General features: G+C 29.7%; 2 protein-coding genes across 3 annotated transcripts; one reads left to right on the top strand and one right to left on the bottom strand.

Annotated features, from left to right (window-relative positions):
- Positions 1-140: 140 nt before the first annotated feature.
- On the top strand, positions 141-11,069 carry LOC130450636 (HEAT repeat-containing protein 1-like). Its single transcript, XM_056789140.1, is given in 14 exon segments — positions 141-184; positions 186-658; positions 661-706; positions 1,866-2,557; positions 3,177-3,389; positions 3,465-3,817; positions 3,820-3,947; positions 3,949-4,031; positions 5,650-6,070; positions 7,206-7,213; positions 7,289-7,558; positions 9,273-9,755; positions 10,311-10,741; positions 10,977-11,069. Coding segments are annotated over 14 exon segments (3,738 nt in total).
- Positions 6,083-15,554, bottom strand: LOC130450899 (uncharacterized). 2 transcript variants are annotated; one of them, XM_056789609.1, is made up of 7 exons: positions 15,469-15,496; positions 14,937-15,039; positions 13,933-14,090; positions 13,070-13,698; positions 12,267-12,604; positions 11,999-12,133; positions 6,083-6,093 (listed from the first exon to the last, which is right to left on the bottom strand). In XM_056789609.1, exons 3-5 carry the CDS (start codon positions 14,018-14,020, stop codon positions 12,452-12,454), a joined length of 870 nt encoding a protein of 289 aa, XP_056645587.1. In that variant the 5' UTR covers positions 14,021-14,090; positions 14,937-15,039; positions 15,469-15,496; the 3' UTR covers positions 6,083-6,093; positions 11,999-12,133; positions 12,267-12,451. The 2 variants fall into 2 exon arrangements, with proteins under 2 accessions (XP_056645587.1, XP_056645586.1); XM_056789608.1 differs by lacking the exon at positions 14,937-15,039 and having other exon boundaries at positions 15,469-15,554.
- Positions 15,555-16,675: the final 1,121 nt, after the last annotated feature.

Genomic DNA, 16,675 nt, shown 5'->3' on the forward strand with positions numbered 1-16,675 from the left:
TAGCGATATTATTGAACTTTTGATACATTTCCTTCAGTAACCACGTTTGTTTATTTGATTATGAGGTTATCGTTGTAAACTTGCTAAATGCATAGTTATATTAAGTGAGATTGAGAGTGAGTATTGAATTTTGAGCTCAAATGGCTACATCCTTGGTAGACCAACTTCAACGTTTGAAAGTCCCAGACATCGGTATTAATAAGAGATAATAAACGACCATCTCTACTTTTTAACCCAAAAGAAGCTGCTACTCTTTCCAAGGAGACAGTATATCAAATTGGCTTAGAAGGATTGGAGGAATTGATCCAAAAGAATGAAGTATTCTCACAGTTCAAACATACCTTATTCCATGAAATGTCTAAGAGTTTTGAAAGATCAGTACAAACTGCTGAAATTAATGAAAAGCTGAATAAATCTTTGAGACGGATGCTTTTATCGATGTCTCCGTATTTTCTGTTTAACTGCTCTCATAAAGTATTAGAATAATTAATATGTAGATTTTCTATACATGAATATCTTAGAGATGATTTACTCATGTTATGTTTACCATATCATGAATCAACTATGTTTGTTAGAGTCTTACAATTGCTCAAATTTAAAGACAAAAATGACAGTTTTTATTTTCTTAAAAGTTACCAAAAATCAGGAACTCATTTACCAAACAATCTCTTCTGAATCATGCTGCTTCAGATATCGGATTTTTAAAGTATGTGACTTTGTACTTAAAAGATTTGCTAAGGTTCATAGCAAACATGAATTACTATCTGTAGCAATAAATTTTTATTGCACAGTATTTACTGGAACTTAAGAATATTTAGATAATATAGGTGAAGATCTTTTGTGTCAAATGCTTCCATTAATAATAAAAGGTTTGAATTCCACAACTGCAGATTTCTATGCAACGAGTTTAGTTGTAACAGTCAGACTAGTAACTAAAACCACTTTTTCAGTTTCCAATTTAAAAAAAGAAGCATCTTTAGTTCTGATAATTATTTATCAATCGCAGGAACATTATAAACATATACCATCAACTGCTGTTAAAAATATTTTAATTATTCAGGAACTACCAAAAATATTGAATAATTTACAATCTAATGGCAATTCTATTTATCCTTTTTTGAAGAGACTTATCAGTGGTTTCTCTCATGAATGTGTTAATAACGATGAAAAATTATCTAGAGATGTTATGAAAGCTTGCTTAGATCTTATAAAGGTGAAGAATACATTTGTTTTTACAATTTTAAGGTATGTATTCAATTTTTCTATATTTATATATTCATGGTTTTCAAAAATACTTTATAATCATTAAATACCATAAATAAATTAGCAAAATATAATGAATGACCAATTGATTTGGTTGCTCCAGCCTTTCCCAAGTGCAAGATCTCGCTAACAGAGGAAGCTAGTGATACAAGCCTGATGGTATATTGTGTTAATAATTTTTTGCTTCCCCCCCCCCCGTGGTTTATTTGCAGTAATGAGCTACAAACTATAATATCTGGGTTATATCTCTAGGGATAGGTTTCTGCATTTTTTGACAAAACTGACTTTGTGTTTTTCTTAGTGTATCACATGACTTATTCAGTGATGTTTTACTGTACTATAAATCTAGACTTCATTTTTTGGGAAATGTTCTTTTGGCACAAGATGTTTATCCTCTGATAGTGCACAGACTATTAGGTTACTCCAACTGAAAATGTATTAAATTGGATTAGATGTTTTTTAACTCTTTTATAACACGAACTGCATTACTAATACTCAATTTTTTTAGAAAAAACTATTTTTTCCGAAATAACAATTTTGATTACTGCTGTAACAAAAAACTCTGATATTACCATTAGATTATTTATTATTTAATTTTCCAGGTGTATTTTAGATGCTGTGAATACAAAATTGCAAATTTCTCCAGAAGCCCAAAATTGGTTAACAGAAATAATTAATTCAATAGAACAACAATATCCTACTCCGTTCGATAAAGCAGTTCACAAAATTTTATCCACATCTTCAGATAAAAGATCGGTAAAAAGAAGAAAGTGTCTATCAAAAATAATTAAAAATTCTGTAATATATAGAGGCAAATTTGAACTTTTCGAAAAACTGTATCATCCAAATCCTGCTATAAGGGGTGAAGCAATAAAATTATTATGCAATAATTTTGACGACCTGAAAGAAACTGACAGACAATTAGTAAATAGATCATTAGTAGATAATTTAAATGATAATGATGTTATGGTGGTAAAAAACACCTTGGAAATTTTGAAAAAATGTGATGCTGTTGAAAAATACGGTATAAAAAGTGCACTAATAAACTTAGCCAATAAATATCAAAAAGATAAATCCGGATGGGGACTTATTTCGGATAATGTAGAGAATTTATTAACATCTCTTTATGAACCAAATGATTGGGAAGTTTTTATATCTTTATTTCCGTTTTTATTACCTCAAACATCTAAAAATATGTCAAGAGCAAAGAAAATATTGGAGACTCCCTTTATAGCTGAGAACAACTTATTTAAATTAGATTTACAGAAATTGAAAAATGCTGACGAAGAAGAAAGTTTTGTTACATTGTTGCTTAACACTTTATCTAAGAATACTGATGCTGAAATTGTCAAATCTCTAATAGATGTTGTAAAGAAAAATAAAACAGAAAATTATCCATTTCATAAATATTATTCTATTATTTAGTACAATTTTGCCACAAGATTCCAATTTAGAAATTGCTGGTCAAGTTTTAAACATTTTCTCCACACTGTATTATTCTTCGAGTGAAAAATTTGAAAAAAAGGCATCTGTTATTGGATATATACAGAAAGCAATTGCAGGGAAGTTTCCTGTGCAAGGATTTTTACAGTGTCTTGGAAAATTTATATATAAAATTAAAAAACCAGACATCGATTTGAAGCAGAGAGATTTTTCAATAAACAATCATGAAAATTAATATTATATTAACATCACATGCTTGTTATTGGATAAAGAAGAATATCTTAAGAAATTTTTGAAAGCAAATTTTCAAAATTTCAACGAAGAAATGGAATTTTTCCTTAACGTTTCCGTAAGTGGCAATAGTCATTTATATACCAATTTCAAATCAACAATTCTGAAATATATTGAAAGTATATTAAAACAAGATTTAGAAACTTAAGATACCATCACTATAAACAATTATTTAATAGTTTTATCATTAGCTTTGATGACAGATTCAGAGGAGAATCTTCGTAAAACAGTCATACATATTCTCACTATGTTAACTACGATGTCTACCCAAAAGGAAAACCGATACAATCCTTCAATCAACAGTTTAATCAAACATAAAGAGGAAATCATAATTGATAATCAACAGATACCATCAATAATTTTTAATTCTTTAGATCCTTCAAACACGAAAGGTAAAAGAAATTAGAAGGATTTGAATTTTATTAGAAACGATTTATTTAGTTTATCCTGTCGTAATGATACTCCAGCTTATTTAAAGGCTACAATCTTATGGGCATTTTCATTGATAGATACATTTGAGTCTCTAGAAGAAACAACCGATATGGCTCTTAACATATTAAAAAATAATGCAATTGAATTAACGTCTTTCAATGCAAGAATAATCAAATTGGTAGTTTCAAAAATAAATTCTCAAGTTATCGGTCGATTGAATATGGATTCTAAAACTTGGAGACTACTGGACACTTTTATCAACAGCGATAAAACAATTATTAAAGATAGTGAAGATACATTATCTCTTTCCTCGCTTACATTAAACCAATTGAATAGTGATACATTTTCTTCTCTCAAAGATGAAGTTGTTGTTAAATCAATTCTAAAAATATAATAATAGAACTATCACTCACCACTCAGGATTCAGAAGTAGTTTTTTTTTATTAGTAGAATTTTCAAGCAGATCTAAACGCTGAATGGATTAAAGAGTATTTAGTCAGCATGAGGGATGTACAGTCGAAAGATTGACGAAAATAAAAAGAAAAGAAGAATTGGTATTGTACCCACAGTTGATATTTTGGATACTTTTGAATGGAAAAAAGGTAATTTTAGTAATTAGTTGTAATGGTTAACTAGAAATTTTTGGAAACGTTGGTGATATTAGTTGCTTTACAATTGCACAATTTGAGCACATGGGTGGGCCATACGTCCCGTTATTTTAGGCTTTTGGGATTGACCCGTCGGTTTACGTTTATTTGCTAGTAATACGAAAATTTGATTTATTTAAGTATTATAAAAACTGTTACTGATGAATAACATTTCTTGCCTAAAGACACTTGTCCAGATCCTCATTAGGTTCAAGATTCAATTTTCAGAATCAGTGAATCATTAAAAAGTATAGATAAACAACAATAATACACAAAAAAATTAATTCCTTGGAACAAAAATTCGGGAGCATTGTAATGAAGAAAGACAAATTTATTACTTGGATGAAACATGATTTGATAGCGACAGAACTATTCGTACCAGCACTACATGCAAACAGCGTGATTGTGTAGATAAAGATTGGTCATCATTCAAGACAAATTCTTCCAAAGAAGACACATAGGAGTTTCTACTTGAACGAGATTCATATACAAAGAAGCGGAAGTGTTTAAAGTTCAATCGGATTATTATGGTCTAACTAAAAAAAAAACAGACAAGAACTAATAACCGTTGAGAAACTGATAATAAAAAATGTTCAAACATTAGCATCGAAAATGTCATACATCACGTAAAATTAATTGAAAACAAATATCTGCAATATGTACCAGTTTTAGATAAACTTGTAATTGATTTAAACGACTGTGTTTCTGAGGAATGAGGATGAATGTGATACTAGTGATCTACAATAATTGTATTATAGAATTTGTATTATAAATAAAAGCACAGGGGAAATACTTTGAAATCACAATTTCAGAATTTTCTAGAAAATAATTTTAGCTATGAAGTTTAAAACTTATTCCTCAGTATAATTTTCCTGTATTAATGCTCCTAAATGTTCTTGATTTTAAGTCTCTTCTGTTTTAAAATTAGTTTTTTCAATAATTTTTGAAAGATTGATAAAAAATTGTCGTTTCGACTTTCGACTATCAAAATATTTTAATAAAGATTGAAGTTAAGTCGAAATGTAACTTTTTTATTAATATTTCAAAAATTATTTAAAAAAACCTGATTTTAAAATAGAAGAGACCTAAAATCAAGAACATTTAGAACCATTAATATATCAAAAGGTCTGAGAAATTGAAGAAATTTTCCTGTATTACATCTATATTATGGCAACAAAAACCAAAAATGGTTTCAACAACTTTTTCCACCAAAGTTTTTTTAGTTATATGAGAAACTTTCATGAAAAAGTGCTATGTAACTTTCACTCTAGTTTTTAAGTTACAAATAAAACTTTAAAGCAAGAAATTCATCTTTGTATTTAATTTTACTGAAATTATCTTCGCTTGTTATATTAAGTACAATTCTGTACAATTCTTACGTTTGTAAGCCGATTATGGTTTTACAAAGAGAGAACATTTTCGCTATTTAATGACCGACATTATAACGAACATACTTGGTATCTGAAGATGATATTAAATTATTGAAACTTGCTGTGTTTAATATGGAAGTAATTGTAATAAATAAATTTGTCCCACTATTTCTAAAGTCAATATAAAAAATTTGAATTTTCAGGAGTGGCTGTATTTGAATTCATTCAAGATAAGAAGAAAATAAGAAATATAGAATGTGTACTTCCAATATTCTCCAATTTACTTAAACGCTGTTTAGATTTCGATGAACAATCAGCTGTAGAATACCCCAAACAGCTTCTTCTGGCTATAATCCATCAAAGTTGTATGAAACTAGATGGTGTATTACCTGAAAATCTCTTCAACGTAGAACTGATCGTTCAGTGTATTAGGGCTTCACAAAATCCCCAAACTCATCATCAGGCATTATTGGTTTTAGCTTATACTGCTAATCTACTACCCACTGAAGTGTTACATCATATGATGGTAATTTTTACTTTCATGGGATCTTCGGTTTTACGACATGAGGATGCATATAGTTTTCAACTTATTTCGAAAATTATAGATACCTATTATTACCAAAGGTGATGGAGAAGGTGAGATATATCTGAAAATAAAATATTTTTCACGCTTTTCGAATACTAAATAATCATTATTTATTGATTTTAAATCAATTAAACTTTTTTCAGTAGATACAAGATGTGATAAAAAATTTTTATAACAACTACTCATACCCTTATGTATTGAGAGAACCAATGACAAGTTTGTACTCGTTTCGGTTTATCGGTCTATTATTAGAGCTGTTTTAGATTTAAATATTTGTACAAGGTAATGAAACATTGTTTTCGTTAACATAAAGTGGTAAAGAAGCTCATGACATGTTAAAATCTGTCTATCTCTAAAATTTTCAATGGAAAACCTGTGACTGTCATTGTCAAGTTAAACAACTCTCCAAGTAGAGACTGAAACGTTTCCGAATGAAAAGAACGAGAAATGGGCAAACAGCTTTCTTCTTCTTCATGAAAATGCACTGTGTCTCTTTTGATTAGCCAATTTTTGGGTATTTTCAATTTTCCTACCTCGCCACATCTATCTTAATAACTAGATTTAATTCCGTGCAACTATTGGTGTTATTTTGATTCCTGATATTGAGAAGGCAACAACACAGCAGATAAAAGCCATAGATGTTTGTAAATAATTTGCTAGATAAGAACAGTACTGTGAAGAAGATTAATTCCAATTTTGTTATTTTTTTACTCTGTTTTCCATAAAATAATGAATCAAATTTTTTTATCACACCTCGTACATAATGTAGTGAAAGATTCTCATATTTCATGTTCGAATAGATAAATGATTTATGATTATTTTAAATTTTTATTATTAAAAAAAATATTAGGGTATTGTTTTTGTACAGATGGGACAACCAAATGACAATGACTATGCAACTGAAACAATTTCCATTGAATTTTATTTAAAAGTGTCCAAAAAACAATAAATTATTTTAATTTCTTGTCACAAAAGATTATTGATATGTGAGAATATTTTTAGATAAATAAATTTATATCAAAACAATTTTTTTAGTTTCTGAATATAGTTGTACAGAATATAATAGTTTTTTGGGAAAGGGTAACTAGCTAATTTTTAAATATGATATATTTTTTCATTACACAGATTTTAAAATGAAATTTCCACTTTTTTACATCTCTTATTTTGTTTTAGATATTCAAGTACATAATGTAACAAAAATTTTAAGAATATTTGTAGATGTGATACTAGATGTATCAGAACATAGAAGAACACAGAACACAGAAGAATTCCTCTGTACAAACAAATATTAGAAACGGTTAATGTCAAAGAACACCTCTATATATTTCTACTTCTACTTTTTGAAAGTCAAATTAAAAGTAGTACAATCCAGAAGAAAGAAAAAGATGCCGTTCAAAGGAAGCTCGATATAGGAGCTGATATATGCAAAGAATTTTCTCCTTCCATTGTTATTTATAATTGTATCCGTTTGCTACAACATTTAAGCAATTTGCCAAATGAAAAACAAGACAATATGGAAGTAAATGGTAGATCATATAATGCAGACTATTCTTACGATTTTTCACATAGGCCTTTCTTACATGTTCTTCCTTCATTTTAGCCCATTGATGTCTATCGTTGGTTAGTCGGGATCAATTCAAGTCTATTGTGTCCCCTTTTCTTGTTGTGATACTGGGGATCCTCAGTGTTTACAGCTGATCTATTAATCTCACTCCTTTTAACTATTTCAGAAAGTGCGACGACTCTAGCTACCAGAGATCTTCGTCTTCTGAATCATACGCTCCCAAGCGTATTCTGTATGTCTTACGCTTCTACAAAATATGGATAGGAATTTCATCCTATGCGGAATAGAATTTGCAGCTTGCGTTCCCTGCTAAGTATTTAGATGTCCATTGAAGTGACAGTGCCCCAATAGAACTCCTATTAATATTCGTAGGTTAATCTTACCTCACCTTACCAATTGGCACTACAACGCGGTGTCAGCTTTGGCCTTTTCGATAATTAACCTTCACCATCTTTCCAAATCTTCTCTTGCATAGGTTGACACATTCAGCAGATCTTCTCTAGTTATAGCTTCCCAGGGGTGTCTTTGCTTGTCTCAATTAGTGTAGAATGTCCTAATAACTGATTCTACCCTCTTCTTCAGTGCTTTGTTTATTGTTTTGTAACTAATACCACAGAAGCTTTCAGATTCTATAAAGTTTTTGCTGCCCCTACTTTAGCTGTCAGCTATTTTGTTCCCCTACGCTCCAGTGTTTCCTGGAATCCATTGCAAGGTAACTTGTATTTTTCATTCCTAGCTTGTCTAGGCGTTCTCAAACAAATTATGCTCCAAATTTCCAATAAAATGATAAATCTAAACATTTCTGTAACTAACTTTGATTTTATGGAACCATTGGCCATGATGCTACTATTACAACGTTTCTATAACCAAGTGATAGTCTTCAGAGTCTATCTTCGCTCTCTGAAGACAATAACTTGATTATAGGAGCGCGTGTCAGAAATTGTAACTGTGTTGGTGTAGTGGTAGTAAAAAGTATATTCAGCAAGGAATTCCTATAGTTTACTAAGTATGTATCTTGTATATCCATTAAAGACACTATTATTGTCAACATACTGTAATGTTTTTCTTATTTATTTAAATTATTTTAATGGTTAATTTATCTATACACTTATACTAAACACTAAACTACTCGTTAAGATTTAAACATTCACTAAACTATGCACAAACTTACAACTAAACACATAATTTATTTGAATCATCGTTTGGTTTACTTGTTTATCCAGATTTGTTCGGGATAACATCAAATTGTTGATTGATTGATAAACAAGTGCCATTTATACAAATCAGATTTCTCGATAATTCAGGTTCTAGAAAGTAACCAAACAATAAGGCTTTCCTAGAAATTGTTTCTATAAAAACCGTCGTATATGAAAAGCAAACCGCATCCGTGAAACTTAAGATTCTATTAGCATAATAAAACAGGGCCGGCTTCACAATCTACGTCAATAGACGAGTTCATAACTATAGTTTATTAAAAGAAAACGTTTTTTCTGTAAATTTAGTTCATGAAGTAATGAATTTGAGTTGCATTTACATATGATGAAACAAACAAAATTACTTCAAAGAAACATATGATATCGGACCTTACTTTACTCTATGATTAATATATGGATACATTATGTTTGTTAACAATACCGTTATATAGTAATTAGATGAGGATTTTGTGTATTTTTTAGGCGAAACAACCCCCCACTTATCTTCTTTCTCTCCCAAAGATTTTCGTCACTACACATACCTAATCGTCAAGTTTACAGCCAATCTTCTAGGATCTCACAGTTTCGTGAAACAAGTGGCTGATTTAAACGAAGAAGAAGAACTCAATCTGGAGCCGTTATTTAAAGAGATTATTATCAGCGTTCTTCAATATATACAAAGAGTTTCAAAAATAGTTGAGAAATTTTCCAATACACCGCAAGTGCAATATTGGAAAGTACTATTGCATTTGAATTACGATATTTTAGATAGCGTTAATGCACTTGTAACACCACAAATGTTTCTGTTAATTACTAAAGGGTTATTAGTCCATAAATTACCGACAGTGAAGAAGAGAATATTAGAATTGCTGATTAATAAATTGCAATATAATAAGGAATTTTTCTACCATGAAGAAAAAACGGATTTGTATTCATTAATTCATCCTATTACATCTATTATAGAAGGTAAGATTTATACATAACGGTAGTATAATCAGCAAACGTTATTATAAGTTTTTGCGTTAATACTGTAGCAAGTAAATATATTCCTTCTTTCCCCTACAACTTGTTCTTCGTCTAAATGATTATCCAGAATATTCTGGTATTCTAGAATTGTTTTAACTAACATAGTAGTTTTTGTCTATATTATTCATCAGTTATCAAATATTCTACCTGTAAAAGATGAGATAAAAATAGAAAGTTGAAATTTTAGAAAAATTTCATAGTGATGATTCGATCAATGAGTTTATATGGAAATAAGTGTTTGATCTCAATTTTTTTTAATAGTGTAAATTTAAATCAATTTTATAAATTGTAAGATACACTTGAATGCATATTGTCTTATATTACCTATATTTAAGTCATTTCAGTTTTTAATCCTCATATTCAAAATTATCTTTCTCCTAGTCATTTGATTCTTTCCACTGCTTCTGTTGTTCTTATTATATCTTTCCCATAAAATTTATTATCATTATATTAAAGTTTTGATAATTTAAGAATAAAATTTTTATTAACATTTAGGTGGTAAAGAAGAAGAGGGCGATACAGAACAAGAAACTGTTACTCAAACAAGTTTATTGTGCCTCAAGTTGGTAAAAACTCTAGGACCGGAAGAACCAGAAAAATTCGTACCAATTCTAGATTTCGTAACAGGATTATTGATGTCTAAGAAAACCCAAAGTAATATCCAAGCATCGGTAGTACTTTGTTTGGCCGAATTATGTGTCAATTTAAAAGGTTTTGCTATTGGCAGTTTACCGGATTTTATGCCCGCTCTCATTGAGATTTTAAAAAGACAAAAACACTGCGAAACCCACAATATGTTGATAAGAAGTTTAATTACTACTATCGAAAATATTTTGGATAGTATGCCGTTGTTTCTAAGTCCCTATTTAGAGAAATTGTTAACAGAAATAACTCAATTGATATCCACTAATAATGAAGAACACAAGGTAAGTATATGATTAAAATCCTAAAAACCTAATTAAATGATTGAATATGTGTTATCGTCTCAAATTATCCCACCTCATTAATCATCTGAGAAAAAGGATAGGACAGAGAGATATTGAAGGATATGAATTCAGTTTTTGTTACCACCTTTTCCTCATCAAGAACTAATATTAGAAATTGATTTGGAGAATGTCATTGTCCTTCCTAGTATGTCATTTCCAATGACGTTGATTCTAGTTGGGGCCGTACGCAGTCGCACTTTTGTTTTCGCTTTCTTTGTACAGGGCCACCACAGGATGGCCCCATAGATCCTTATTCAATAATCCATAAGTATTAAAGTCAGATATCATTTCATTCATGCCTTCAAAATAATCCTTCTTATTCATGAATTTGAAGAATATTTTGTGAATTAGGAATATCATTGTAATCTTAACCAACATATAATTAATTCACTAGATTCCCACTTCACAAAAACTTTTTACCGGTAGTGTAAATAATATATATATATATATATATATATATATATATATATATATATATATATATATATATATATATATATATATATATATAAAAAAGGAATTTGTCAATAACCTGAACATTTAAAATTCTTGACAGGAATTTCTTGCACTGTTTGAATGTATTATTACTGAGACCATTAGATGAGAGTATGCTCGAAGAAATATCAAAAGCTGGCAGACCAACCTAAATACGATCATTGATATTGGTACAAGCTCCTGTCTCATCAAGATACACCACTTCTAGTGAGGTCGTCGAAAAAAAGTCATTCAAGGAATATTTGATGGTTAAAAAATCTCTTGCACTTAATAAGCACTTAATTCTTGTGTGAAAAAGAGGCACAAAATTATTTTCATTTAAATAGAGATCACCAAGTTTTAAAAACCTGGCAGACTTGTTTTTTTTGAATTTTTTAAAAACTATAAATGCACCTAATATTTGATTTGTGCACCTAAAATGTCTCTTATTTATATTTATCATTTTTAGTCTATTTTTTTCACTTGGGTCAGCCAATTTTACGGTGGTACATTTTCCTCAAGATCTTCCATCTCTAATTATTAATAATTAATATGGATTAGTTATTAGTAAAATATTTTCAAGAAAAAATAATTTTTGTTTGAACTATATTCAACATCAATAAACAATATCAAAAATTGAGATTTATATGATAATTTTTTTTGTAATGGATGCTAGATATAAATTATATTCATGCATACACTAAATTGTGTGATAAAACTAACCTCATCATATTTGTTTTCCAAATCCGAAGTAACATCTTTCAACTTTTTATCAAAATCTTTCAAATAAGTTAACATTCTTGCAACTTGGTTTCCTTGTTGTTTACATAAAATTGGAAGTTGCATAGAATATTGCATCTAGAATGTAAAAAGGCTTTTTAAGACAATATAGTACAAAACTTTTTAAAATAATATCATTAGGACATACTCTAGCTTCTTCAAATAATGACTTCCAATATTTACATATACATACAGTTTAATAAAAACTCACAGATTTATATGATTCATCAACAATTTGTTCTAGAGTATTTATTCTTTCTTTTATACTTTCTTCTATAGCTTTTTCTTTTTTTTATATCCTCTCTGTACTTTTTCAAACTTTAGCTAGATTCCTCACTCTTTTTTGTCAAAATTATTTTCTTTTCTTGCAATTTCGCCATTTTAGCTTCAGTTTTTTCAATTTCTGTTTGGTTTTCTCTGATTTTCTTTTGGGTGTCTTCTATTCTTTCTATTAACATCTGTTCTAAACCAGAATTTACCTTGATGTTCTTTTACTATACTGTTACTAAACTCTTCCAATTCTCTCATTTGGTTTGCTCTGTTGTAAACCTGAAAGAATTATTAGAAGCAAAATAGGCAAACGATTTATTTTAGAAATCTATATATAAATATCAGATATAAAAATGTAGGGAAGTGAGCTCTGGATATCAACGTGACTGTTTATCTGTGCCTTATCTAGTTTCCTTTCTCTCGTTTCCAAAGCTGTAGAAAATACAAAAAGAAACATTGAAACACGGGAACCAAATATAAAAAAATGGCCCCATGATAAACTTAAAAAATCTACACTGAACATGAATTGATGAAGTGACATTTATATTGAAAATATATAACTGCCAAACCATTACTTTAGAATGCTTTAGAATGTATTTGGAGAAATAAGTGAGTAAACATTTTAGTTAATATTAATATTACTTTATCAACTTAATTTACTGATCTACTAGGGAATGTTTTATTACAAAACAACATCTTGTTAACACTTTAGATAATGAAACATTCTCATAACAATGAACTTACCCTTTCTGAATTTTTTTTATAAAATTCAACAGTTTTGAGTAACTCGAAATTCAGTACATCAATTAGTTTTTCATGTTGATTAAAGATGTCTCCGATAATGTTTGTTTTTTCATTAATTTTATTATTGTAATATTTTGATTCAGATAAAATATTATCTTTAACTATTGATTCAAATTCAATTGAAATATTTTTGAAAGTATCTGAAGACTTTTGAAAATTCTCCTTAAATTCAAATATCCTTTCACTAATCTTGTTTTTGATTTTGTTTTCACTCCACATAAATTTTTCAGTTTCATCGTTTCCAAATTGATCCAACATTTTTAAAACGTTTCCTACTGCCTTCTGTGTTATTTGTTCATTGGAAACGTTTATTGTGAACTGATGTTCCAATTTGGCTAATAGGATTTCTTTTTCACTGTGTAAATTTTTTGTAGCTGCCAATAATTTTTTTGCTTCTTCAAGTTTTTCACTGGTTTGATTTTCGTACCATTTTGAAAGAAACTTCTCTTGTTCTAAGTACTCATCCTGTTCCTTTATGGTAGCTTTTGCAGCTTCTAATTCCCTTCGTTGTTTCATACATTGCACAACAGTCTCTTCAAATTCTCTGACTTTGCTATACATTCGATCCTCTGAAATATAAAAGATTTGTTAACATTCATGAAAATGAAAGATCCAGAAATTAGTGTTTGCAACAAAACAACCTAGGAATTAAAGTAATAAAATTTGAATCAAAGTGATTAAAATCAAACTTAGCACCTTCACTTGCTATAAATCTGTTTACAAAAGACAAACAAATACTTAGTCCTTATTCAATTCTAATAAAACATCTTCTGAAAAACTCAAATTTAATAAAAAATACATACCTAACTGTTCGATTCTCTCTGCTTTCTTTTCAGTTAATTCTTCTGCTGTAATATTTTCTCCAGTTACAGCTATAATTGCATCCAACATCTTTTGATAGTTATCCTTATCAACGTAAAATCCTGTACCTGATCTAGCTGCATCCAAATCTTTTTGTAACCTAATAAGATATTTTGAATGTTCAATATATTGAGTAAAAAGTGAGAAATACTTTATCTGTCAATTTCTTCAACTAAACTATCAATGTTCTCATGTTTTGTCATTTTTTCATTAACTGTTGGGGTACTCTTTATATCTCTAGCTCTACTAGCGTATTCTAAAGTACTGGCAGTCACTTCATATGAATTGTTGGTAGGTAAATTGGTTGCAATAATTACTGAATTACTGTCCTCCTAAAGAATCTTGGAGGATTCTTGTAAGTTTCGAATCTCTGTATGGTATTTGTTTTTGTGCTTTGTCAACTAAAGCTAGACTTGTTAATATTTGCCAGCTCCATTGCCCTCATGTCCTTATAGCCAGATCTAGCAATATTTTCACTACCAGCCAAGTCCACCAAATTTATTTTACCAGTTTTAAGGATATCATCACCTGATATTGTAGTTTCCCTGGTATTGACAACAATAGAAAAAACTCTATGTGACCGGGAACTTTGATGATTCTTTAATGTAGGGGCTATCTGTCTTTTCATAATTTCTTTTTGTAATAACTTACAAATAGCTTCACCACCATGTACTAAAATTTCTGTCAATCCTTGGATGGAAACTGAGCCTTTGGGAGCACTATATATTCTTAAAAATAGAAAAAATATGAAAAATAGATACATATATAACTGAATAAATATATATAATGCATCTAAATGTTCTTGATTTTAGGTCGAAATTAGTTTTTTTTGATAGTTTTTAGAAGAAAAAATTTTGACGTTTTGACTTTTCTTTAAGTCTTTATCTATAATAATAATATCAATGAACAATAGGTTGATTAAATGTTAATATCAAAGAAAACGCACCTGTTTGCAGTTACTCACAAGATTACATTTCTCCCCCCTCATGGTGAAAGTTTTTCCAGTTCCTGTTTATCCATAGCAAAAGCTGTGCAATTATATCCATCAACTACATCAAGTATCATAGGAGCTATCACATTTATATATAGTTCAATTTGGGTAGCACTAGGTTTAAAAACTCTTTCAAAGCTGTATTTCTTATCTTTTAAAATCAATTCTCTATGTGAAATGAAATTCTGAATTGGAATAAACTAAACTAAATTATTAGGTGCATGATTTAAATAAGCTTTTACCGATTTTCAATAAAAAGAAATGAAAATTCGTCGAACACTAAGTATATTTACATATGATATGTTATTTCAGTACTTTGGCATGAATCTATAATTTCTAAAATTATTATTATCCAGAAATAACACTATCTAGTTGTTTTAATAAAATATTATTTCTCAATACTACTAAAATGATATTGAAAGATTTTTTTGGAGATTGTCAAAAATCGAAATAACTGGTTAAAACCAAAATTTTTGGATAAGCTTACCTTATGCGAACGACAACTTCCACATTTTTTGAACGTTGCTGTGATTGTTTTTTCCTATGTTGAATGAGTGAAGATGACATTTTCAACAATGAATTGTTAAATAAAAAATTAATAATTTATAACAAAGTTACATCAACTATATATGTATTCATTCTTTCTGTATACCTCGATAGGTTCAGATGGTTAAGTTAAATCCCAACAAAAATATATTATTGGCTTTTTGTTATAATTAAAATGTGATACCACAAATTGTTGAAGCAGCTTTTTTATCATAGATTTTGGTAAATATACTTTGAAATTATTTACGTATCCGGATATGAATAGGCCAATCACTGAAACACAGACTGTTTGGTTTTTCGCGAGCTTATTTCTTCAACTATTGACTGTGATTTTGGCAACCAAGATCACAGCAATATGTCTAACCTTTCCTCACTACCAAAAACCAATCCAAATATTACCTCTCCACCTTTATCATATGCTGCAGCTACCTCAACAAAATCCCCACCCCCTTCTGTGCCCTCACGAAATCAAGCCATCATTATGCCTTCTATCGCCAACACTGTACTATTTGACTACATTGAATCAATAGGTAGCATCGTCTCTCCTAAAAATGTCATTTTCGCATCCAGAATATCACACGGACGCATATGCATTTATTTATCATCGACGACTCAAGTCGACGAACTTCTAAAAACCAACCAAAGTATCCTAGTTAATTCCAATTTAATCCCTATACGTCGGCTTATATCACCAACCAAAAGAATACTAATTTCCAATGTTTGTCCATCCATTTCCCATTCCGTCATTGAGAAAGCACTGCAAGACCTGGGTTATCACTCACCTCTCCTATATCATACATCAAATGTGGCTCATCTGATGACGAATACGCACATGTGCTCAGCTTTCGCCGAGTAACTTACGTATTACCAACCAATAATGATTTTTCTCTTCAAACTTCAACTGTCATTAGTCATGAAAATACAACACACAGAATATTCATTTCTACCGACAAACTTGAATGCTTCCTCCGCAAACAGGCTGAGCACACTACTGATTCATGCCCCAACATTTCCATCCCTCAAGATCCCTCTCCCAAATCAAATGATTCGGTCAATCTGATCCTCACCTCCTGTACTAACCCTACTGTCACAACTAATACTTCGGTTATTCCCATAGTATACTCGGAGGACACCCTTTCTCATTTTCC

This window comes from Diorhabda sublineata, chromosome X (assembly GCF_026230105.1).
Source record: "Diorhabda sublineata isolate icDioSubl1.1 chromosome X, icDioSubl1.1, whole genome shotgun sequence".
Taxonomy (NCBI): Eukaryota; Metazoa; Arthropoda; class Insecta; order Coleoptera; family Chrysomelidae; genus Diorhabda; species Diorhabda sublineata.